At 45.6% G+C, this 26,236-nt stretch overlaps 1 protein-coding gene across 1 annotated transcript in view; it reads right to left on the bottom strand.

Moving 5' to 3' along the window:
• The window catches only part of RBM6 (RNA binding motif protein 6), a 51,863-nt gene that overhangs the window by 8,093 nt on the left and 17,534 nt on the right, over positions 1–26,236 (bottom strand). The window contains exons 5-13 of the mRNA XM_009996923.1: positions 25,632–25,705; positions 7,359–7,433; positions 5,529–5,589; positions 4,384–4,452; positions 3,053–3,304; positions 2,372–2,532; positions 1,549–1,646; positions 1,016–1,058; positions 410–470 (exon numbers count right to left, since the gene is read on the bottom strand). Coding sequence (XP_009995225.1) covers positions 410–470; positions 1,016–1,058; positions 1,549–1,646; positions 2,372–2,532; positions 3,053–3,304; positions 4,384–4,452; positions 5,529–5,589; positions 7,359–7,433; positions 25,632–25,705 — 894 coding nt within the window. The remainder of the gene's footprint in view (positions 1–409; positions 471–1,015; positions 1,059–1,548; positions 1,647–2,371; positions 2,533–3,052; positions 3,305–4,383; positions 4,453–5,528; positions 5,590–7,358; positions 7,434–25,631; positions 25,706–26,236) is intronic.

Here is a 26,236-nt window from a genome sequence, read left to right as displayed (position 1 = left end):
TTTCATTTCCAAAGTGGCATTAGACAGAGCTCAGGAATACTACATATAAGTCAGTAAAACAATCAGGAGTGTTCCTCCAGCTACCAGCATTGCTGCATAAAGTGTATTTTCTTCTGTCTCATATGGTAATTGCAAGGATCACTCTATCCCACCAGTTTACCACAACAAGGAAAAGCATGCAGCAAGTTTCCTTTATCTGCATGTAGTTTTGTATGGTAAGAGCAGATAGAAACACATTATCAGATAGGAAAATATGACTAAACAAAGTTGGCAAAGAAACGCAGAAGTGGGTGTTGCAAACAAACCTACTCCTAGCCTTTAAAAATCTTTTGGGGCTGATTTCTACATGTCAGTGCCCTTTTAAGGAAGAGAAGTCTCCACAGGAGGAGCGAGGCAGAGCTTAACTTACACTGTGCTCTGGTGCGTCTCTGTGATTCGTTGCCCCTCCTGTCCCTCATGCCTCTTCTTCCCTGGAGTAAATGAACAACACAAACAGATCAGAGACCCTTTGACAAACATCATATTGCTTCTTCTCCCTCTCACAGGCCCAAAGTTCTGGAAAACAGCTCATTTAGGTACCCTAAACAGAGCACAAGCAGACACAGCTTTTCATCCACAAAGCAATGGACAGTGTGCAAAGCACGAGACCTCTGTAGCTTTCAATTGAAGCCTCCAGCCCATTGAGTATGAGAAGAGCCCTGTAGTCTAGTAACAAGCACTAAAGAGACACTGAGATCAGTCATCAATGAAGTCACTCTGTAGAAGTGTGGTAGAGAGTAACCCAGCCCAAAACTCCCCCAGACAGCATCTGTGCTCTGACTTGCACTTCTGTGCGCATTATAAACACAGCCTCAGGGGCACAGGAGCAGTGGAGAGCATACTTGAGCAGCATCATCCCATCTTCAAACATGTTGAACTTTCAGCAGCCCAAAGGCAAGAAGCCAAACAAGTCAGGCCTATCATCCCAGCCCCCCATCCCTTTCCAGCTGCCTGCAGGGAAGCTGTGAAGACCTACCGGGCCATAGTAGGAATTGTCACCGTGCTCCCCATAGTCGTTCCTGCTAAGAGAAAGGTTACAGGTTAATGTCAAGCTGCCTTCACACTCAGCATACTCAAAATGATCAGCATGGCCAATAAAGGCAGAAAAATAATCTTTGCTGGATACATGTTGGATTGTGTCCATCCCAGGAGACGAAGTAGCTTTGCAGGTCACTGTCTCCACAAGAGTTAGGATCACAGTCTCTGCTGTGTCCACAAAGATTAATCTTTCCAATTGCTTTTTGAACAGCTGAACCTATCAATTCATTCAAAATGGGATCAGATGGCTGGACAAGAAGAGACCATGCAATATTACAATTAATTCCACGCTGCTTAATCACTGAAGCTTCTTCTAGCTCCAATGCCTTCACCTCTCCAAGACATTTTTAGGTTGTAGGAACAGATGTGATAATTCCTTTTGCCAACCTTTAGGCATCTGGTCTGACAACACAGCTCTGGCCTCGCAGCACGTCACAAAAAGGACAACCCTGCTGCCTCATCTGTTTATACCTTCTCCTCCCTGTAGCAAGATTCACTTCCACTGTGCGTCCATCAATGCAGATAGGGGGATCCAGGTTCTGCAGGATCTTCAGCAACCTCAGTGCCTCCTGTAAAAGGAAAGGAGAATTTCACATCCATGAGAAGGAAACATAAGCCCATTTCCCAAATCCAGTCTGCTTGAAAGGAAGGCTTCCTTTGTTTACACAATGGCTGCAGTAGGACAGGAAACGCAACACTTCAGTCCAAATGTTAGTGAAAGGTATTTAAGATGCAATAAAAAGGACATATGCATTGTTAGGTTCTGCTTGTCCTGGGGCCATCTTCAGCAGTCAGCTTGGGACTATATTCTCCTAGGGCTCCTAGACAATGCAGCACTGTGGCTGTTGCTCTAAGGAGCTTTGGTGAACAACCTCTGGATCAAAGCCAAAGCACAGCTATGGAGTCTGGGAGTCACTCAAAAAATGTAAACCCTCCAACATGGAACTGTCTGTTAATCGATTAAGCTTCTTGCCCTTTGCAGAAACCATTGAATTCAAGTTCTCTGCAAACGAAGTATCTGTGCAAGAAGTGTTCACATTTAGGATCTACAAAGAAAGGTACTGAGGCAAGAAACTAAGTATCACAACTTGTGGCAACAGACAATCTTTGGCTCCTAAGGCCAGAGAGCAACAGCTGTATCTGACATTCCCTGTACCCAGCCAGTGTAAGAGAGGACTCCCCCCAGGACAGCCACCTCACCAATACAGTCATCTCATATATTCCTTCAGTTTCTCTACTTTTACAGGCTTCAGATGCCAAATGGGGGAGCATGTGAAAGCAGGAAGCTACTTACAGCATGTGACTCCAGCTCAATGAAGCCATAGGTCTGCCCCATCCGGCCTGCCTTGTTCTTCATGATGCGCACGCTGGACGTGGAGAGACGCACGTAGGGGGCCAGGAGCCCCACAATCACTTCAGGTGGGGTGAATCGAGTTATACGCTTCAGCATAATTGCTGTGGAGCACACGAGGGAGGTGGCCAGGAAAGAAAAAGTAATAAAAAGAGAAAATAACTCAGATCTAAGTTTATTGTAACTGCACAGGTAAAACTAAACCACCCAAAGCAGCAGCATGGCTTTGGGCAGTTGAATCTGGAAGCCACTATTGGTTTTTATCTCCACACTGCAAGATGTTCAAAGTACAGCCTCCAATTGCTGGCCTTTCCTTCCCAGAAAACAGAGCAGGAAGCAGGCTCCTGTTTGGAGGAGCTCAGCCCAGGGAAACTTCTAGACTAAGAGACTTTTGCTGCTGTGCTAAGTTAGCTGCACCATCCTGAAGCCAGTTTGCCCTGAATTACCTTTCCTAAAGGCAACTCTCCAGCACCTTTGGAGCTGGTAGCTCACCATTACTCGAGGCAATGGTTTGCACAACATGGAAACAGCCTCCAGAGGTTTTAGTGAAATGCTGCCCTTCCTGAAGATGGCCTCATGGCCTGCAAGCAAGAGTAATCCAAAATTGGACCCTATGTCACTCACTTCTGCTTCCTCCACCATCCTGTGGTGTGGCTTCCTCTGCTTCTCTCTGAGAAGGCAGCTCCTGGTGCCGGTCCATGTCTCTTCTCTTCTCCTGCATGGGCCGCCGCTCTCTCCCTTCATCTCTCTTCCTTGGCTCCTGTTCCTGAGGCTGACACTCCTGCTGTGGAGCAGGAACTGAGGGCTGCAGAGGCTGCTTTGGAGATCCAGGTTGTCCTGATAACTCTTGCTCAGGTTTTTCAAGCTTTGTCTCTGCTGTTGGAGAGGAGAGACAGATTCAGCATGTATTTTTCTTCTGCTATTTTCTGGCCACTGCAGCAGCACCCCTTAGGAAAGGCCAACCTGCTCTGCCCTTGCATAATCCGGGTCCTAAAACTCTGCAGACACAAGGTGTGTAAAGGACAAATTAGATTCTGCTCATCTTTCCAGTGTCTTGTTTCATGTTGGGCTCCTTTACCTGACCTCTTCTGTCATTGACGAGCGCCTTTCTGGCCTCTTTTTGGGACGGGCTCCTGCCTGGGTAGAAATGAACCAGGGATGGGTTTGGATATGTCCCTCCCATGTCCAGGACAACTTCCACGGCAGCAATATCCTTACTATGCCTGATGTATTCTTGAACACCAACAGCTGAGCAGTGTCAACTAGTAACTGTCACCCTTTCTCTATGCTAGAGGAAAACTGGGTTCACACCCCTATGATCACAGAGTAAAAAGCCTCATAACATAATCCCTGATTTTATCAGGTCCCTGCTTCCCACAAGCAAGGCAGATAGGACGTGGGAACATGCTGCCCACCAGCCTACCTATGCAGCACAGAGAAGATAAATCCCATTAAGCTTCTGTGCTTGGAGGCCTCTGACACATCTGGCTTCACTTCAAAAGAGATCCCTACCTGAGCTTCTAAAAATGTTGGAAAGGAAGGCAAAGCTGTGTGGCTGCAAAGCCAGACATCACCACCTCTGTGACTGCTGCTGAAGCCTCTTCCCACGAAAAGAAATAAACGAGATTGCAAGACTTGGCACAGCAAAGCTTCCCTCTTTGATGTCCCTGGAGCACCCTCGTTCTGTTTGGGAAGGGCAGCAGGGCAGAGCACACAACCACTTTGCACATAGAAGTTTGGCAAACTGCAGGCTGACCTGCTTGGCTGTCAGCACAGCCCATGTTGGACAGGGTCCTGCTAATCTGTCTGCAGAGTCCTGGCTACACTTGATGAGCAGAATCTCATGTGAAACTGGCACATGAAACCAGTCTGCACGTGCAGCTGCAAGAACTGCCCGCCCAAACCACACAGACACAAGCATAAAACCCCACAGATGGGGAGAGCAATTCTCTTACTGAATTCTTGCTCAGCTGATGCATCCTCTCCCTCAGAACCACCTCGGGACTCAGGGCCTGTTCTGCTCCCTGCAAGAGATGCAAATTAAAGTCCATTTCAAGACCATCAGTCACAAGGCACACAAGAACTCATGCAAAGTTGCAGTAACAACTGTATATGCCTAGAGAGCTGTTTTGTTTCACCCAGCAATTAAAGGATGGGCGCACAGAGGTTACCTTATTAGACATTTTCACAAGCAACAAAATCAGGCCAGTGAGAAACATGCACAAAAATCTGTCTTCACAGCATCTTAGAGGCTCTGTTTATTTTGCCCCTGGGCAGTTTTATTGCAGCCAACAGCTGTTCTGGGCCAGCTATGCAAATTCTTCCTAACACTGACAAAGGAACCACGGTGCACTGAGAGCAGAACCACTGGGACAGTGCTTCAGTAAACAGCTCTGCATCAGCAGTTATTTTCATGCTCTTCTGCCTGGGGTATGCAGGTAAGAAATGCAGAATGTCAGAAATCTGCTCAGAGATACAGAGCTGTGCCTGGAATACCTGCTAATGCCAAAGAAATCAGTTCCTCCTGGGAGCATGGTTTGGCTTTTGTGCCCTCCCATCCCAAAAAGCAGAGATGCTGGTGGGGGGAGGAGAAGCTCCTGGAGGAGCAGAACTCCTTTCCATGCGCCTCTTATGGTCAGCAAGGTGAGTTCAGCAATTAAAATCCTGGATTCATCTCTAAACTGAAAGCCCTAGAAGAATAAACCTATAAACATGCAGCCACATCTCCCAAGGAAGGTGTTGAGGAGGAGCCATCTCACTTACAGCCAGCAGTACTTGCTCACAAGCCTGGAGGACAAAAAACCTGTAACTCCATGGATGAAGGACAATACCAGAGCAATAGGAAGGAAAGGCTTTGTGCAGTAAGACACCCCTCCACCAAGCCTCACAAGAATAGAGAACCTGGTAGCAACACATCCACATGTAACCTCTTTAGTGTGGACAGGGAAAAGGGTCTAAATGAAGCAAAACTAATAAACCTCCTACACAGCGCTCAGCTAATCCACCAAGAGGGATGCCACAGGCAAGTCAGAAGAGAAACTTACTTGTCAGGGCAGATGAAACTTTTAACCAAGCAAGCACAAGGACCAGATATACTCACCATCTCTTGGAAGCTTGCAATAGGAGCAGGAAGATCTGTAGCCCACAGTACACACCTTACACTGCAATGGAAGATGGACAGCATGAGGAAGTCCTGTTTGGAAGGCAGTGGATGCAACCTACTCCAGAGCACGAGGCTGCAGTGTTTATGAAAGTAACAGCCCCAGAAAAGTTACAGCAAGAGCTTGAGTGATGGGCTGGAATGGAAATGCTCACATGGCTCAGCACTGGGATTGCCTTGGGAACAGGATTTTCACACAATTTCTGAGCACAGGTTTCTTCACACCATGGATGTACTTCACTAGTGCTTGAGATGGGACCCTTGCCACTCTAAAGTGACAACGGGTCAAAAGGCACCATGCTAGGCCCCACACTGCTGGCCACCCTTTTGTTTCAAAGGATCCAAAGTTACCTTAAGCTACCTTTGTATTCTCTAATCTCAACTCACCCCTAAAGCAGTGACAAAGTCCTTTTCTGAGCTAAACTGTAGATACTGATGTAATCTGCTGCCTGCAGAGAGTCCACAAAGAGGCAGCTGCTGACCAAGAGGCAAAGCTGCACAGGCTGGGTTGGATATCCTGCCATGGAGAGCCAAGTGCCTTGTCTCCACAGCTCTCTCTGAACACATCATTCCTAACTTCCTCTTCAAGCTCTCTGTAAACATGTTGTTTCTCTTTCATACCATTTTTCCCCTCTAACTGAAGCCCTGCAAGTGCTCTGGGGCACAAGGAAGCTCTTTCACGCTATGTCTGTGCACAGCAATAGTAGGGAGATACACTCCAGATACTCCTCATTGCACTGAAAAATGCTGTGAAACCCCTGCCTGAAGCTACTGTCTCTACTTGATCTCTGGAGCACTGCAAGCACAGGCAAGGCCCCAAACAATGGCTCTGCTAGCAACTGGAGTGCATCCCATTAGCCTGGATGAGTGGCTTTGTAGCCCAATGTGATCCAGTGGCCTAGGTGTGAATCTAACCAGAACTGGTCCCTTCCTGCCCTGCTGCAACCCCTTGGTCTGCACTCGGTGGGAATGCAGGCAGCAACCCTGCCCTTTACTCTAACCCTCCTCCCTGCCTTCTGCAGCTGAAAGTGCCTGTTCTGGGAGAACCGTGGGAAGAGAGGGCATGGGAACAAAACCAACTCTGGGGCCACTGGACCTCCCCAGAAACAGGACAGTTTCAGTCTGGACCAACTGCTGCCTCGACTTGGACTCATTTCCAAACTGCCTTCCTTGTTGCACTTACTACACTCAAATCTAGAAGGCAGGATCCTGTGTGAGACAGAGGGGTGGTTTGCACTGTTAAGCTGGAGAAAGGTCTGGTCACCTGGGCAGTGAAGGGACTTACTCTTTACATGAACCAGAGTGCAAGCCTGTTGCATTCTGGTTGGCAGAATCACTGTCTCATGTTGGTTTTTAAGGAGAAAGGATACACACACTATTTCCCCCACAGGTTAAAAGGGAAACACTGCACAGGGACAAAATTGTTCTGTGCATAAAGCACTTGCTACCTGTACCAAAGCAACATGCACTCATAGGTATCAAAACCAAGATAGAGAAAGCCACAGAAGTTTAGGAGAGGTAAGAGTTTCAGGATAGATGTTACTCTTAGGGGTCTTCAGGTTCTCTCTGTTGCCACTGCCATGGCTCCTTCAATGGAGACATTCAAAACCCACTTGGACATGTTCCTGTGTGATGTGCTCTAGGTGATCCTGCTCTGGCAGGGGGGTTGGACTTGATGATCTTTTGAGGTGCCTTCCGACCCCTAAGATTCTGTGATTCTGTGCAAGCCAGCAGGGGAAGCACAACACAGCTCTCTGGTCACATACTTACACGTTTGCAGCGCCAAAACTCTGGGCACGGGGTGTACTCAAGGGTCACTTCTTTGCCTCCGATGGAAAGAGTTCCCTGTGGAGACAAGGGGGTAAGTGACCCACGTGCCCAGCACACGCCCATTACTCAGAGGCAACGAAAGGGGTTAAAGCTCTGGTTCCTAAAGGTTGTGCCAGTGAAACGGGATGAAAGGGGGAGAAAGTCTCCCAGTTCAGTTAGCAGGAGCTTTGCCATGAAAGTGGAAGGGAAACTGCCTCTGCCCTGCTCTAGCATGGGGCTACAAAGATGCATGTTGGCTCCAGAGGAACTAGGCAGAAGAGGCTTTGCTACTTCTCAGGAGGAGCAGAGACAGAATCACCAGAAAGTGAGAGGGAAACTGCTGTCACCAACTTTTGTCCATGTGCTGGAAAGGGGAAGCTGGGCAGCCTTTTTCACACCAGCCACCACCAGGCTAGCCTCAAGGCAGCTCCTTGAGGAAGAATACAAGGAAAAATACCAACAAGGTGAGAGAATTTTCATACTTGGGTTAGTCTTCACACCGCTTATGAAACCCTGGCTGTCCTTCAGAGACAGATACCAGAATGTGGCAAGGCCACTGGCTCCATGGCCAGCAGAACTGCTGCTCTGCAGCTGGTCCTTGGTGGGGCCCGGCCCCCAGTGCTGTCCACACTGCCTAGAAAGACACACTGCTCTCAGCTCCACACATGATGGTTTGGAGAGATGTCAGGAGACCAACAAATCTACAAGCTTTGCTGAAATGCAGATGATTTAAGGGTGAAATGAAGACATAGGTGCTAGTCTCCCAGCTCCTACCTGGAGCAGCCCATAAAAGTACTGAGCAGCAAGGATTCCTGGTGGTTCTCATCTGCTGTGGACAACATGCCTGGGCATGCAGGGTGCAGGCTGAGCCACAAAAGCATGGAGCCATGAGACACCTCGTGTCATTGGAGGCACTGCCAGACCACGCAGTCTGTATTTCCCAGTACCACAATATGAGATTTGGCGACAATAATGAGACTCAGACCCAGGCTTCCCAAGCCCGAGGAGAGCAGCTGGTCTTCTGGCCATTCCTGGATGCTGCAGACAGATGTCAGGAAGCTGAAGGCTGCACCAGTGCAAGCTATTTTGGGGACCTCTGGTGAGTCACAAGATTCTCAGGTACTCTGACCCAGCAGCCACGTCACACGAGAGCTCCCAGAGAAAACCATGAGCATGAGAAAACATGTTACCAGAGTTATTATTCAGAAGTCATGATAGACCCATGCATAAATTGCTGTGCAGAATGTGAGGGAGATGCTAGGGAGTACGTAAAGTAGGAGACAAGAGTTCATGGGAGAGAATCACTCTGTAGTGGTACAACAACAATCCTTTAACCTGCAGAGAACGCTGCAGAGAAAGTTGGAGACCAAAGACACTGCCCCGTCACATCGGGTTCCACCACCTCACCTCTCCACAGCCTGCCTTTTGTGGACCAAGGTCTGCATGCCTGGAACACTTCAAGGGTTTCCTTCCTGCTGCCCAGCTGCTCAAGTGCTGCTTTCCAGCATGGATTTGTCTTTGCCTCACCCAAAGTTCCTAGGCCTTGCTGAGGGCTGGTGTGTGCACCCAGAGCACAGTGCTGTAACCTCAGCCACAAGGAACCTCCTTGGGGGTCTGTCCACGGCATGGAAAACTACCCACATCACATGTTCTGGAGAAGGTTTGCACCTTCTTTAAGGCATGTGAAGAAACACAAGTAAAAAAGGCGGGGAGGTGGAAATCAAGGCTGTCCTGCAGGGACTGCTGGTCCCTCTGAGATGGACATGCTCCCTCTCCCAGGCAGGGCACCCATCACATCACATCATGCACTCGAGATTGGCAGTGCCAGGAGAGCAGGCTAGAAACACCAAATCTGCCTCAGAACCCACTGAGCACAGGCAGGGAGAGAAGGCAGGGTGCACATCCTCACCTCATGGAGCTGCAGCCACCCCATGGGCCCAGAAAGGGCCTCAGAATCAGCAGCTCCTCAGCAGGCAGTTGCAGCCCTGCCTATGAGCTGGGAAAAGAAGGACAACTAGATTTGAGGACACTTCCTCTGGTAATCATACAGCTTCATCCTCCTACCAGCTACTGAGAAAAAACTTGCCAGGAAGCCTTCAGATTATTTTGGAGTTTATGGAAAATGGTTTTAAGTGCATGTGGTGCTCGTCTCCACTGCAAATTCCGTTCTTGGAGACTGCAAAGAGTGTCACTTGCATAATTACTCCCTAATTTCCTTAACACCCTGCTGATTGCCTGCTCACTTTTCCAACAAGCTCTCCCTTACTGATTTCTTCCTGATAAAGTAATTTTCAAGGTTGCAATCATCATTTAACACACCAAAACGAGTCCTTCATTTAGGACACATTGTCAGAATTTAGTGACTTTAAATTCCTCATTCCTCCACTTAGTTACAAGATTCCATTCCAAATATTTTCAGAACCTTTATTTCCTCTAGTCCCTGTCACTGCTTATTCTTTTTCATCTACATCTTCTTCCTTTCTCTGCAAAATGTTTTGGATAATACTGTAATTTTCTGGCCACTGCTTTCAATTGAGTAGAAATTCTGAGAATTTCAGGGATCAGTGGTAGGGGGAGGAAAAAAAAAGGCAAGCCCAAGGTTGCATATACTGTCTGCTACCCAGATGCTTAACAATCTCTTCCCTATTCAGGCTTTTTATCCTGGACCTCTTTCACAGACTCACGTGTACCATGTCCATTAATTCTCCCTAGGGATTATCAACATCCCATCCCATATTTTCAGCTGCTCCTCATTTTAAGCACCTCGGCCTTTTCTTTCTACATCAGAAATGCTACAGAAATGTCTCTCGCCCTCACAATCAGCAGTAAACACACAGTTGACTCACCAGTGAAGGGTTTAAAAGGCAGCACAGCTCTGCAGTACTAGAACACTGAGCTCTCAGCCATGGAAACACCCAGATTTCCACAGGCACAAGCAGATTCTGCTGTGTTTTCTGAGCTTCCAAATTCATTAAAACAGAGCGTCAGGACTTTACTGCTGGGAGCAAGGATTTATGCTACTGTTTGATATCTTTCAAACACAGTTATATATGTTTTTTTGCTTAAAGGTCTGTTGGAGATGCATTACTGGATTCTAGTCTAAGTGATTCAATTCAGCTAAAGCTAAAAATCTGCATCATCTGGAATAACAGCCGATGGCCTAGTATGCAAATATTACTGGCAGCAGACTCTGCTCGACTGAGCAATCCCATCACGAGGAGGTTTTAGAGAGTGATGCCACAGAACCATAAGGCCTGTTTGCAGAAAGCACATCCCGCAAGCAGCAACACCCCCAAGTCCCTCCTTGAGCAGGAATAGAACACACAAGAACAGGTTACTTCAAAAGAGGGAAAGAAAAAGGGAAAATCCCTTAGCTGTGCCATCCATGGGTGATGAAATCCTTCCAAAAAGCACTTTGGACACTGCATGTCAGCTGGACACAAGGCTTCAGCAACAAAACTCCAGTTTTATTGGAACAATTTCCATGCTCTTTGTCACCAAAAGCCATTACACCGGAAGCATTAAAAAGAATATCAACAAGATCCAAGTAGTAAAGGATCTTGTTGATATTCTTTTAATATTTGTATGGAAAAAAACCCATCAGACCATGCTCCAAGCACATGAAATGTCCACACATGACATTGGTTTAAAATCATCTCTAGTTTAACCTCTTCATAACTGTACTGTTTTAGCACGGAAAGAACCTACCTCCTGCTTCAAATAGAGCACAGCTAACCCATGTGGGCAGAAGAAGCTGTCCATGCTACTGAGTAGAGCAGGTCCATGAGCACATCTTGCTGTGACCACGCTTCCTAGGGAAGCAAGGCAGCCACTGACAGGGCCAGGAGACAGCCTGCTGCAGGTCAGGCATGGCACGAGTTACCCCCTTCAGCTCTTCTCTGTCAATTAGCATTTACAGTTGGCATGCTGTATTTCTCATGCTTGTTGACAGCCTTCTAATGATGATGACTGGGGGTTGAGGAGGGGGAGAACCTGCCAAAAAAGAATCTCTATGCTCTCCAAGACTGACATGACAGAAGAATAGAAATCATCAATGTCAAAGTTTTTGTTAACTGTTTCTCTGAAAAAAATGTAAGGCATCAAAGAGTGACCTAGAAAATGTGAAACATGGAGAGATTTCAGAGCACGACACACTCTCTCAAATCTCAACTCAGAGCCTCTTAACAATGAGTTATATGGATGTAACAACCACTGTGGATTGCTGCAGAGGACATGTACTCTGACTTGTTCAGGGGTATGACAACTACATGCCATTGTCCCTGGTCACAAGAGAGGCCATGGGTAGCTCAGTGGGATAGCAACTATCAGTCTCAGTTTTACAGATTACACACATGGAGTGGTGCAGGTAATTTCTGGAACAAAACCAAGGCTCTACTCTGCAGCCCCCAAATCCACAAATGCAAAGGAGCAACCAAGGGTGTGCAGAAGGTGCCTGCACCACAAGCCAACCTTATTCAGATCTCCTCCAGCCACTGGCTCCTGCACAAAACCAAACAGCACTTCAGCTAATTATTTCCTTACATTGTTCATAGTTTGATTAAATGGAAAACGTCCGTGCCATGAGCTGAACGGTTCTGGTATCCTTCTTGATAAGCAATAACCAAGTTAGAAGACTGACATGGTTCCACATGTTAAAAATTAACTGAAAATATCATTTGCAAAGAGATATAAAATGGCATTCAAAGATTATGACAAAAGAATGCTTAAGGGCAGCCCAGCAAAGCAGTCACGCTAAAATACCAGAATTAACCTTATTTACATGATGTTAATTCAGCCCTCTTATGCATATTTACTATAATTAAGATGGTTATTCAAAAATCATTATTATACATCCATCACTTAAAAATTATTTAAGCCAATTAATGATGAGTGTTTATTGCCTGGGGTAGGCTCAGCCAGCCCCCCAGAAGGCAGGCTGGGAATGCAGAGGGAGCCCACAGTCCCAGCAGCACTCCCAGCGAGCTATTCCCATCCCCAGGGTGTTTTCCAGTCCTGGTCTCCAAAGACACTGGACAGCACAGCATGGGGAGACAAGTGGCTAAGAGCACAAGTTGGGTTATCTAATTGTAATAACAAACCAGACTGCTTTCGGGTTCTTTTCTTGTTTGAATATGGATTATAAAAGCAAATTTAACAATTCCAACCCCAACGCAATGTAAATGTCGCAATCGCATCCTGGCACGGTGCTCAGCCCTGTACAGAGGCTGGGGGTAAGCTGGCAGGGAGAGCAGCAGGCTCTCTCTCCCTTGTGGTATCCTTCTTAGGATAAAGCAGGAAGATGGGGTCAAACATCAAAGGTCCCTCTACCCACACATCCCCAGCTGCCCGTGGAATTCAGGAAGCAGCAGCTCCCGGAGATGGAGCAGAGGCCCAACACCAAGACACCCGGGAAGAAGAGAGACCAGCTAGATATATTGCAAAACAAGACCATCTCAGCCACAGAAACTGGCTTCTCATCCCATATTTTCCATATGCTGAAGTTTTTCTCTCAGAGCTCCTTGGCAGCTGCTGTATAAGGGACTCAACTCTACAGAGCATCAGGCAGTACATCTGCTTACCTCTGACAAAAAGCAGATGAGAAAAGCTGTGAACCCACAAACCACATTCCATCTGTAATTAAACATTTAGAAAACAGAGTGTGACATGGAGAGATGAAGAAATGAGAGTAATCCAGCATGCTGCAGGGTACTGCAGCAATATGACATTTCCTACAGGAGAAGTAACTACTAGCAAATTCCTAGTGTAGAGGGACCCTCAGCGCCCTTCTCCAGCTCCCTAACCATTTGCAGCACAGCATTTTTTATTGGCCTGATCTGTCAGTGTCCAGCACTCTTCTGCTGAGCAGCTGACAGCCAAGGCAGAAGTTTCAAGATACAGAGGGGAAAAGGATGGTCCAACAATCAGTGGATCCCTGGGAAAGGGTTACATCACCAAATTATTCCAAACAACTTTCCTGTCTATTATTATTACAGGTCTTTATCAAGATTAACATGGAGGCACAAGAGCTGTGTCAGTGGTCACCTGGAAAGGATGGCATGTGGCTCCTGAGCATCAGTGATGCCTCAAGCTCAAAAGCCCACTTATCACTTTGAACCATCCAGCACAACAGTGAGGCACTATCTCAGTAGTGATCTGATGCTAACCAGCATGGTACACAAGGGGCTCACGGTCTTCTAGATCAGAGGGGGCCCGAGACTCGCAGCCCACAGATGTCATCATCAATCCTGCATTAACAGAACATAATTTCAAGCACACCGCTGATGGACACGCTAAACAAAATTGGCAGTAACATGCAACTGAGACATCAGGAGGAAGTGTCCTATAGCTGTAGTAGCTAAATACAGATTCAGATGCTACATAAGGATTATTTTAACCCAGATAGCTCTCAGTGCCTCTTTTTCAAACTCCTTCTATACAAAACCCATTACCCACTTGCATTGAGACCATTTACCATGACACACAAGTTTCCATTTGTACTTGCTCACAGACAGCCCTCCTCATGCCTCCCTGTCTGCTTGGTTATCCAGGTGATTTGTGCTTTAGCAGAAGGTGCCAGTCTGCATCCTTTCATTGCCTTATTTCCACAGACACCCCATCTAGCCTGCTGAGACACCTCCAGTTTTCTTCCTACAATTTCTCAGTTTCTTGGATACCAGCCATATTCTTTTTAAGCAAGTCCCAGTATCTTTCTACAACTCACCTCCCTCCACCAACATCCTTTTCACAAATATACACAGAAATTGCCTTTCACTCTGTGCCAGCTCTCCACATTTAATTGCCTGAATTCTGAACTCCGGTTCCATGTTAGGACTCTCAAAGTGCTTATTTTTTAAAGGCAGCATTTGCTGCACTTGTCAGCACACTCAGCCCTGCTCTGAGAACACCACCAAAACAGTTGGTACAGGCAAGCTCCCAGTTACAGCTCCAGGAAGGGCAAGAGCAATGTCACAGCTTGAGAAAAAACACCCTGTGCCTTGGCCTTCATATGCTCTAGGGCCAGATTTAGGTAGTAGGTGATATGAATGTCTTCTGCCTTTCACCTCTTAAGGGTATTTCAACAATCTGGAAGTTTTCTTTGATCCAGCGAAACAAAGTAGACTTCTCTTCTGCCGCTGAAAGCCCCATGTCTCCCAGTCCAGCTAATTCTAACCTCCAGCTTCCCTCAACCATTTTGGAGAGGGCACCTTAGCACATCAGCATTATAGGATCACTGGGAAAATGTGGACTTTTTAAAATGAAAGCCTTTCCTATAAAATACCAAGATTTATGAGTTCAGACTGTGAGAGTCTGGAGGCATCAGGAGGTAACAGCTCCAAGGGGCACACGTTCCACACTCCAGTGTCACTGGCTGAGCTCCCATTCCACAGCTAAATAAAAGCATGGATGGTTAAGAACTTACACCAAGACGGAAGCTAAGAAGGTCATGCATATCAAACACTTATTCCCATGCCCAAAAAAGTATGAATCAGGTTGAATCCTCTATTTGAAAAGTACATTTAAAGCTATGAAAACTGAAGAGTATTTAAATATTTAACATATTCACAGATGGCTCTATGGAAGGGTCCACATGGCTCTACCTCATCCATCTTCCTTTTCTGATTCATCACCATCTACTGCCTGGATACTGTGCTTGAACAGCAGCTGCTTCCAAGACTCCCTTTTCTCCCACCACAAGGGATTTCCCTTCTCCCTCCAAAATGCTGCTCTAGTGCCTGGACATATTTCTTAATACTTTTTTATATGGCCACCTTCTTCCTCAAAGGTCATCTCATCCCATAGTGCTGTTAAACAATATAAAGATTAAGGACATTAGCACAATGCACTAATCCACCCCAGGACCTTCCTGTGCATTTCCCCAAGGGGTGCTTTACAATTAGCAATGACCATAAGGAAGCTGGGAGAACAATGAGGAAAGGGTCAGTTCCTCACAGATTCGACCCACTATTAAAACACTAAAAATCACACTGGAAAAAAGTCAGGCTGGAAAGCTCTGCCTTGAAAGGGGAAATTTATTCCTAGACAATTCAGCCTGTTTGATTAAGCATTTCAAGGCCTCACACCTAAGCAAAACCATGTCCTTTTGCAGAGGCATATAACCATGGGATTACACACCAATTCCAACAGGGCTTGATGTGCGTGATGAGCAGAGTGCAGGATGTTCTGTGCAGCAGCAAACTCTCTCGCAGAACATGTCAACTGTAAATGGGGAGCAGAGCAGTCCAGAGGCTCCCCAGACATGACTCCAAACTCACTTCTACACCCATGGAATTAAGCACTCAGATCCTCCACTAGCAACACTTTGTCTGCAGGTAGTGCTCAGGAAAGATCCCTGCAGGGCAGTCTCTCTGCTGAAAGGAAAAGACTCAAAAACCCTGGGGAAAGGGAGCAGCTCTGTGGATGAAATAAGGGTTTTGTCCTTGGAGACATCATTTTTTGACATCCCTAAATTCCCAATGGATGTCAAAATTAGGTGTCTGATACTGACTCCCAAAGGATGTCAGGAAGAACCCAGCTAGCTGCCAGAAGAAACACACCAGCAGCACAAAACTTACCTGTGCCATCTCAGTGATGATTCCCAGCACATCACTGTGACCCTCAGGTGGCCTGTCCAAAAGCTAAATCTAGATCCTGAACAGTCACACCTGGACAGAACCATGAGGCAGCTGGCACATTTTCAAGCTGGCACCTTTACCCATTTCTACATTTGAGCAGGTGCAACCTCTTAATAGAGCTGTTCTTAGGACCTGCTTTAACCTCTTTAGTCATATTAGCCCATGAAACCTGGCATGATGTGAAAGCAGAGCTATGGGAGCACTTTGGAAGGAAGCAAATCTCTCCTGCCAGCCCAGCTTGGGTGCAATGTACCACTAGTGGGTGTTGCAGCTCCTCAGAGGAACTGGCAGCTCCTCCTTTACAGGGGCACTGAGGCATAACGGGTTCCTCCAGGCAGCTGCACTGCATAACATCCAAAGGTACATCCAGATCCGTCCTTCCTGGAAAATTCCCAGAATTGCTGAAGAAAGAGGCTCAGTGCCTTGTCAGGGTGCAAGAGGCAGCAGCAATGACTCTCCTATTTGGTTATCTGGGCTCCAAAGCCTAGAGCTGACCTCAGGTCGCCAAGAGAGTCCAGCCAGAGAGGTGAGTGTGCAGGAGTCCAATCCCTATGATCACCCTGCCACCAAGGAAGGAAAACAACACGACTGTGTTGTGCTCCAGCTCGTCTGAACCCCTAAGGGATACAGAAGAGGAAAGAGCATGCAGAGACATGTCCTTAGACTGTCACATCTCAGCAGCGAGTTGCTCAGGAATTGCCACTTGGACCTCTTCTGGTACTCCAGGGGATGTATCAAGGCAGGCAGCGAGATGTGGCCTCGCACAGAGCCCGACCTGCAGCGCCTCATCTGCTGCCTCTCCTCTCTCAGCAACCACCAGAGAGGTGATGCTTTCACCTGTTTCTCTCCTTTATTTGTCACTAAGAGATGTCTATTAAACATTTTTGAAATAACTTATTGCATTTAATGGCTGGCCCAGGACACATCAGTAGGAAGAAAACCAGACAAGCTAAGTTAGTGCAGTGGGCGGAGTGGCAGGCGGTGGGAGGACAAACAATGCTCTCTCTTACACAGACCAGGCAAAAAGGAACATCTTGTCAGCGGAGGAAAAAGAGCCCAAACCACCTCAGCTCTCTTCTCCAGTGGTATCACAAGTTGGAAAGAATCAATCAGGCTTTCAAAAACCTAGGACTATGAACACTAAAATACTTTAGTCATTAATGTACAATTTCACACCATGAGACAGCTTCCTAGTGAGACTTCTCAACCTGATTTTAAGTGTAAGAAAACACACCTCAGGATTCTGAAGACTTAAAACTACTTTCTCTGTTAACCTGCTCCTGAGATCCTTAATAGAAAAGTACATAAAATGTCTGCTTGGGCTTTTATTGCCATCCCAGATCAAACCTGGTACATGAAGCCCATCTGAATGTTGCTAATTTCCTGCTAAGACATGGACTGTATATCACAAAAATTAAGATTTCCCCTGCTATGATAGCAGGAGAGAAATACTTTCCTCTTTCTGCTCTAAAGACGACCATTTCAGAGACTTAAATACTTAAAGCTCATGTTTACAGCTTCACAACTTTGACCTTCATTAAAAATGTAATTAATTGCATGATGCTCTTGATTTTAGACCACTGTCCTTTGGGGAATCTATTTCTGAAAGCTGTTTGTTCATCCTGTGGAATACATAACTAACTGAAACTCTAGGTACCCTGAAGTGATGGAGATGCAGGAGGACACTTGGGTTCAACATCTGTTGATTGTCAATGCCTACACACAGTGCAACAGAGCAGGAAAACAGGTCTTCAGGCAGAATGTATCAGACACTTCACTGCAACAAGTCAACAGCACATTGTATGGCTCCTGGCACTGCAGAAGCCAGGAAGAACTTCCCACTTCCCTCCTGTGGCTCTTTGTACAAAACAGCTCCAGGATTTTTCCCAACTGCTTTTTTCTGGGAGCAGGCATAGCCAAAGACAAGTGACTGAGGTGGTACTGAGGACCTCTCAGTTGCTGCCCCATTCACACATGCTGGGTTCAGCAGGTCACCAGCTATGATGCCAGAAAATTCTCCCTCTCCCAAACGAGAGAGGAAGTTAGTGCCTGGCCTCAGAAGTGCAGAGGGCTGTTGTCTGCCAGCTCCCTCTGTGCTCTTCCACCTAAGATGCTTTCCTGTCCTGCACTGATGTAGAGTTACAGCAATGGTCCTGATCCCTGCTCCTGTAGCATACAGTGATCTCTGTAGGTATTAAAGCTTTAATAAGAGTCTTGGAAGTGACCTGTGGCTTGCAGGGGAATGTGGCAGGTAATAGCTTTGTGTCCCTCTGTGTTAAATACCTGTTTCATTGTTGCCTGTGATTGATGGATAATGACACAATAGCCCATTCAAGGCCTACCAGCCCCCCTCTTCCACTGAAATTATGTTTCATTTCTAGTCAAGAACATTAGCAGCTCTGTTACAGTCAAACGGAAACAAAAATTCACAAATAAAAGTTGCTGACTGTTTGCCATAGCTTTCATTTTCCATCTTCAAACTTGAAACATCTGAATTTAACCTCTTCATCATGTGATTCTCATAACCCAAGCAGGAAATGTCAAAATCCAAGGTACTCTTCTTGAATGTACCCCAATTCAAGGTACCCAGACTAACCATGATTTATATTAAAAAGGTCTCACACAAACTTGGCTGGGAAGAAAACAGATGAAAATCCACATCTAAAGAGAATTCCAGCTTGCTCTCACTGTCTATCATAGCCATAATGCAAATCCAAAAAGTTTCTGCAGAAAAGCAGCCTGACCATCACCTTTCTCAGAAAAGGAAACAGAGCTTCTGCCTTCCTTAACCCCTGGGAGTGTGCAGTTGGACTTTTTTTTTTTTTCCAGGCTCTAGACTGAACCTTTTACCTTCCTGCTTCAGCAATCCAACATCAACAAGTGCACCAAGGAATGAAAAAGCAACTGCTGCCAAGAGAGCACAAAAGCATCAGGGAACAGTTCTGAGGCTGCAGCTGACAAAACCAACTCACCAAGTGGAAGTTGCATCAACATTTTGGTGTGCTCCCACTTATCAAAACAGCACAGAGGGAAACATTGCTATAATTTGGCTCATACCTGATGCTCCCCAACCTTGCTGGGATTGAGTTGAGAACAGCTGCCCTCTGTTTCCCAGTGACAGATCTCATGCAAACCATAATGGCAAAACCCCCCAAAAAAGGGTCTTGCTCTGGAAATGAACGTTACAGTGTGCTCACTGAGATGCTTTTATTTGTGTAAACTGAGCCCATACAGACATTTCCCTCTCCCTCTCTCTGTGTCTCCTTTAAGTAACTTCAATCAGTATCACCAGCACCATCCACTTCCCAGAGTACAGAAGGAATATCTGATAGTGCATCTGCAGTTTACTGAAAGGACCAGCTTACTGAAAGGACAACTTCAAAAGCATCAAAGCAAATAAATTAGTGGCATGAGTCCTGCTAACTTCCTATGGGAGCCTGATCAAGGGATTTTACATCTTAATCCAAAACCACCTTCTGACCACGTACACAATCAATTGTAGCAACACACTGTGTGTCCTACAGCTGATTTCAGCTTACTCCTCTGAAGCTCTGATGCTACAGTGATAAGCACCTTCCAAATGGTAACAGAAGAATATGCATAGAGTTTCTATAGATCTTAATAGAAAATCAACCCATCATTAATGTAAACACAATAAAAAACATACAATCTGAGAGTAAGAGCAGCTCAGCAGTAAAACTCTTACATTTATCTCAGCAACACTCATGGATCAAGTTATTCAAACGAAGTTCCGCAAATCACAATTATTCCTTAACATTTGCCAGCTCAAGCTCCTGGCATTGTAAACAAAGCATCTATCCCAACAGAGAATTACTTGAATAACAAGGCATTTGAGATCTACAGGGAAAGAAGGGGCATTTCAGAGATATATCATGATATTAATGTCAACTGGCAAAAAACCCTAACAAACTCATAAACTGAACATAAATGCCCAGGGCCAGAGGATGAGCAGTTTCATTTTGGAGTAGGGAAGGATGCTTTACCTGGAACAACCTATTTATACAGTAGCCCAAGAGAGCTTCAGCACCTGAAGTAGATAATTCTGCAACACACAACAATATTTCAGTCCTGAGATAACACTGCTGGGCCATACGTCCCCAGCAGCAACCGGGGACACTAAGGAGGTCCTGCTTACACATCTGCTCCATGCTCCAAGCAGCTCACTTAGAAGCTGTCCTCTGAGACAATCCCATTACTGAGCAGCACTACAGCAGCAGAAACAAGCACACAATCCTCAGCATATGGGTGAGGCTGAAGGAAAAAAGGAGGACAGGATTTTGGAGTAAGAGCCAGAAAGCAGAGGAACATGGCAAGCTGGGATCACACAAGCAGAGCAAGAAGACACAGCTTCACAACTCTTGCAGTTAAAAGTGCATTTATTTTAAAATGTTGTTTAGCATGGTTTGCTTCCTGAAGCAAGGCAGGACAGTGCTGCCAAAAATGTAGTTTTTTATCCAGATAGGGCTAGGAAAAAAAAGCTATCATTGGCTGAAGGAAGTGTGTGTGAAGTCTTTGGCAGATCTCTTATGACCTCCTGTGCTAAAGGAAAAAACACTAAGAGGATTCACATGGCTGGAACAGGTGAGATGACCACAAATGTTTAGGTGACAGAAGAGAAGAAGGTCCAGAGAAGTATTTTCAGCACAAGAATGTTTTGGCAGTTACATTTTGCAACAAAAGACAGTCTCCTCTGAACGAGGAAAGGTCTCTGTAGCACACAGGGATATAGTCAGTCCTTCCAAACAGAGAAGCAGCCAGTGCAGTTATCACAACATCCCTGCAGGACAGACACCCGTACACCCACGCACCCAGCCCTCCCGCCGGTCAATGCAGGCAGACCCAACTGCTTGCTCACAGGTAAACCTCTGCCCAGCACAAGGAGCTTCCCTCTGCAGGCTTCCCTACGGATCTCAGAGGCTTACAACTCCAATTACATGATGGTATGATGCAGTATGACACACAAGTAGGAATGAACAAATGATTGACTCAACATGTCAAGCCTCAGTGATGTAAACCCCAAGTGAGCTCGTGACAAGGTCACACCCTGAATCAGACACAAAAAAACCCACTCAAATCAGCTGCCTGGAAATCCACTCATTTCATTACAAGGTAGCCTTTGGAGGGAACTTTCCATAAGTCACCTGGATCATAAAAATTATTCCATTATGTCCGCATTTCCCAAACCATAAAGAAAATGACAGACCCCACAACTCAGTATATCCTAACAAAAGGAAAACAATTATCTTTGATGCTTGGCCACACATTTTCTCTTATAGATTGCAACACACTCCTTGCACCACAGGCTTCAATAAATACTCCAAGTACAGGTCACCGGAACAGAAGCATTCCCAGGATAACCACAAGCTCCTTCAGTATTTAACTGGGAAGCCACAGAGAGTTGTGCCTGGCCTACTGCAAATGTTTTCAGGACAGAAAGTCTTAGGCTTTGCCTACTTGTCAAAGCATCTTGTGGATCTTAACACCAGCAGTGAAAGACCTGCAAAGTCCGATCTGTACCAGAGCTATGCTCACACTAGCTGCAGGAAAGTGCTGCAGGGAATGGATACGAGGAAACGGGCTCAGAGCAGAAGAAACACACATCTGCTGCTTCCAGTTGCACGGTGGTGGGATGTACTCAAGCACAGAACGTCCCTCTCCAACAAGAAACAAGCAGGCAATGGAGGTATCACTGTGCGAAGCAAGCTGAAACAGGGGAAACCACTCTCTGAAACGTGCCGGTTTCGGTGCAGGAAGGCGCAAGGCTTGGAACAACTACTTCAGCACATGTCTAGAGAACTCCACAAAGTATGTATTTTTGAAAGTTCATGCTATAGCTCTCCCATTTTTGCCTTCTTACTTAAGAAACAGGAGGGAAGGATGACAAAAGATGCTAGTTTATACCAAAAAAACCTAGGCCATAGTCACACTGCCAGTGTTTCTAAGTTCGAGGCCTGAGAGGATTTCAAGACAATACTATGTAGTCCATCAAGACTAATAATTTGCTCCTAAGCATAAAAGCTGCTTCTGCTTCCTTATGTATGACAACCAGCTCCACACCTCAACTAAAACAGTAAAATATCCAAGCAGAAGAGACAGGATCTCTCTATTTATCCTCCTTCACCTGCTTTTACGATATGTGGCACCCGATTTTCTTGCACCTAGTAACGAGATTATTATGTGTGTCTCTTCTACAGATGAACACAAAGTGCAAAACAGAATTCAGGTATATCAGCAGGATATGGAAAACAAGAGCTGCGGGATGTATTCCCAATGTGGTAACAAATAGTGCCCCAAGACAGGAACACTACAACACCAAGCAGCTAAACCAACCCTCAATGCAAAGAAAATGCACACCACACTACAACCTTTCAAAGTGAGAATAAAGAAGGGAAAGATTATTTAGGAGAAATCATGTTACTTGACAAACAGAAACCCCATTTTCCATTCCAAATCCTTGTGCCTCCCCAAAGGAAAAGCAGCTCATCACAGACATAAAAGAGGTCTCCTCTCATAAAACAACAGCCAACTTGTAGCCAAAGACCAACATGAACACCACAAACATCAGGCTGCAACAAGGTCCTGCAAAACAACTCAACAGCCTATCAGTCCTACTGGGGCAAAGAGCCTCCCAAACCAGCAGAAGAGCTGGCCCAACCTACCCCCAACACCTCTGCACTAGTAATAATCACGATCCATCACGTTTCACAGATGGTAGATAGGACCTTTGAGCTGTAATAAATTGCCAAATCAACAAGGGGGGTATCTTCATTACTTTAGCTGTGGCAATTAACACAAGTGGAATGAAAAGCCCCTACAAAATTAGGGCAGCACAGAAGATGGATGCTTCCTTATCATGATGTAGTTACTAGAAAGCCCTCTCAAATGGCAGCAGTCACATACACATGCTAGACCTACTTAATAGAGGCAGTTGGACCTGGTAAATCTGTAGTTAACAAATTTGGGAATGATCTGAAGTGGGTGCTGGTCTGTTTAGAGTAAGACAAAAGGACTTGACAATATAGGAATTCTACAAGATAGGGAAATAAATTATTGTTCTTCAGGCAGGGCAGTTAAACAGGCACTAAGCACCATCAGAAAACGTAGTCTCTGCAAAAGCTATTTATTCCCAGCCTCCAGATGACTCAGAAAGCAGGTTGACTAGCAAGGGGCTAGGATGTCACTGTGGGCTGACACTGTTTTGCTATTTATGCTCTCAAAAGTGAGTGAATTTGACAGGGATAGCTGATAAAACTTCTGAAAATAACTGAACTATCAAAGAACCTTGGTCTTAGCTAACACAGGTTTTGGTTTTTGCAGCTTGTAAAACTGCAGATTAATTCTCAGCCTAAGGAGATGATCTTGCAGCTCTACCCTGGAAGATCTTAAAATGGAATATCTGTTGAATAAGGACAACCAAATTGCGTAACTGCCTTTTTAAAAATCTCTATTTGGCCTTTACTGAGAACTTAAAAGTCAGCTTCCTCCCTTGCAGCAGGTCAGATACAAACCTTACTACTTCTCTATCTTTTCTTATTTAAATAATAAGGAGGCCTTTTTTTTTTCTTCCCATGCTCAATCAAGAGCAACATAGGGAAATTAACCCATGTGAGCCAAGCCAGAGGTTAAAACTTTCCCAGTCAAATTCATACAGCTTGGGTCACCCTGAATCAAAAAGCACATTTCTTGCTTCACTAATTACAAACTATTGCAGCCCTACTAAAACACAGTGAAGACAGGCACATGCAGGCTTTGGAGATGGTCCCATCTAACCACTCTGTCTTCTATGTTTCCTCTGCACACACAAAGAGCCACGTAGAGCAGGAAGGAAACCAGGAAAACTCCATACCCTATCTGTTTTTAACACACAGAGCACTGAATTGGGACCATCAACCCATTGCTACCAGGGCTCTGGCCCAGGATGGGCTGCACCTGAAGGTCTACTGTAACTACTGCTGGGGAGGGTCAACATAAGCCAGCCAGCTCCTCCTCATGTGTCTGTGTGTACAGAAATTTACTGGGCACCTCTAGGCACTTGGTTCAGTTTAAAGACTGGTACTTAAACGCTCTTTGCTGTAGGAACAGACCCAATTTGATCAAGTCAAACACCTGTCCAAGTACATAAGGATGCTCCAAAGAAGGGGCAAAGTAGGAGTCAACAACAGGTAAAAGAGGAATCCCCAAATTGCCAAGTATTTGGGAATTGCTCTCATGTGGGGAGACATTATTTCATGTGAGGAGAACTGGGAAGAGAATATGGAGAGGCATTTGGTTAAAAGGAGTGTCACACATAATTACAGATCCCTCAGTGACAACAAAATAAATTGGGAATTGTAGCAACACTGAAGGGGAAATAAGAGTTGTCACTGATGGTAAAAGCAATAATTAATTCTGGAGCCTTCTCTCCCTGTTCCCCACCACCACCCCAGTGGGAATGTGCCAGGCTCTTTTCCAGCAACAGAATTATCTCTGTAAAACATTTTTGTAAGTTGCAATACCTCTGTAACTGAAAATAGAGGCAAATGCGAACACTTAGAGGGACCTTTGAAACCCCAGCTGTGAAGACTCATTAACTGTAAGTACATTTTCACAGAGGCACAGCTCTGAATCTGACTCATGCTTCTCCTCCCATGACAGCCAGACTTGGGATTCAGGTAAAAAAGGCTTTAGATAATTGATATGGATTCTTACTCGGGCAAATTAGGAGGAAGAAGGCAGCAGAGAGGAGACTTAAGGTATGTAGTGAAGGCAAGGGCATCAATCGTTTAGTAGTTTTTCTTGGGTGATCCATCACCTGCAGTTCCAAGGGGTGGGTGCTGTGAGGTGGGAATCTATGTTTTTCCTAAAAAATTTTATGCTTCTTGCTTTTGTATGGTGGACAACAGTCCTAGCCTCAAACATCAGGTCAGAGTAAAGGCTGCCTTTGGGTACCTATTCCATGGGGACTTAAGGCATTTTTGCACTTTTAAGGGCTGGAAATGTTCCGATTTACCAGGCACAACTGCACGTAGGGTAGTCCTCATGTTTGCAGCTCCAGTTTCCCGAAGGATGGGGTAGATGTGGGAGAGACGCACAATTAAGAATCTTGCCCACACACCAGGCACATGGAAAAGGGGAGTGTGCAAGTCACAGTTGACTCAGAGCTGCATACCAGAGGCTTCACCTACAGTCACATGTGTATGTGTGTGCACACAGCTGGGGGAGGCATTTAACACTAGCAGAGCTCTTCCCGACTGTCTTTCAGTGTCAGCACAAAAGCATAGGGCCAAAACCTGCATGAGGAGTCTGTCAGCTACCAGCCTCTGACTCAAGCCAGTGTGTGGACACAGGCCAGGTAGGAGGGCAGACCCTTTGGTGTCCAGCAGCTCCTTCACACTGGCATTTCTAAGCCTTTTACAGGTTTCTGGAAACAACATTTAAACCGCAGCGTTGTGTATTATACAACGGATCTTCCTTTGAATGGTTCAAGAAAAATTCCCTGACTTTCCACCACCCCACCAAAAAAAATATATTTAAAAAAAATAAAGAAAAAAAAAGTTTAAAAAAAAATCTTCTAGCAGCATTGACCGAAGTGTAAAGCAACCTGGTTGGCTTCCATGCATCCGATGGCCTCTTCCAAGAGTGAAAACTCCACGCAGACATAGCCATAGTCGTAACCTGGGGACAGCATTTAAATACAGACGGGAGTCATGTTAGTGCCTTGTCATAAAGAAAGCCACATTAAATATTCAATTTCCCTTTCCCTCCAATGACAAACCCTCTAACCACCACCCCTTTATTCCAGAATGAAAAGGAGAGAAATCAGGGACTAGCTGGATGATGATTAACTGTGCAGTTTATCATGAATGTTAATAGTACAGTGTTCCCACTTCCCCTTACACAACTAGTGGCAGGCACACCCTTCCTTTGGGCAAGAAGTAATTGCTTTGTGGGTTTTTTTAAAGGCATAGTGATTTTCCATTGCTAGTTTCACATTTTGTGCTACCTTGGAGGCTGTGTTCTCCAAGCAAGTGTGGATAAATCATTTCTAAGTACCTTGCTGCGAATGTATTTTACAAGAATAGCCAGCATTTTAATTGGGCAATATTTCAGAAGGAACTAACATGATTCCTTTGCCTTCACTATTTTTCCTTCAACATAGTTTTACTTTTGAAGTCCAATCCCTTCTATTATGAAAAAGTAGAGTGA

This window comes from Chaetura pelagica, unplaced genomic scaffold, assembly GCF_000747805.2.
Source record: "Chaetura pelagica isolate M959 unplaced genomic scaffold, ChaPel_1.0 scaffold24, whole genome shotgun sequence".
Lineage (NCBI taxonomy): Eukaryota > Metazoa > Chordata > Aves > Apodiformes > Apodidae > Chaetura > Chaetura pelagica.
Note: the sequence above shows the minus strand (reverse complement) of the source record. Positions and strands in the feature narration are given on the sequence as shown.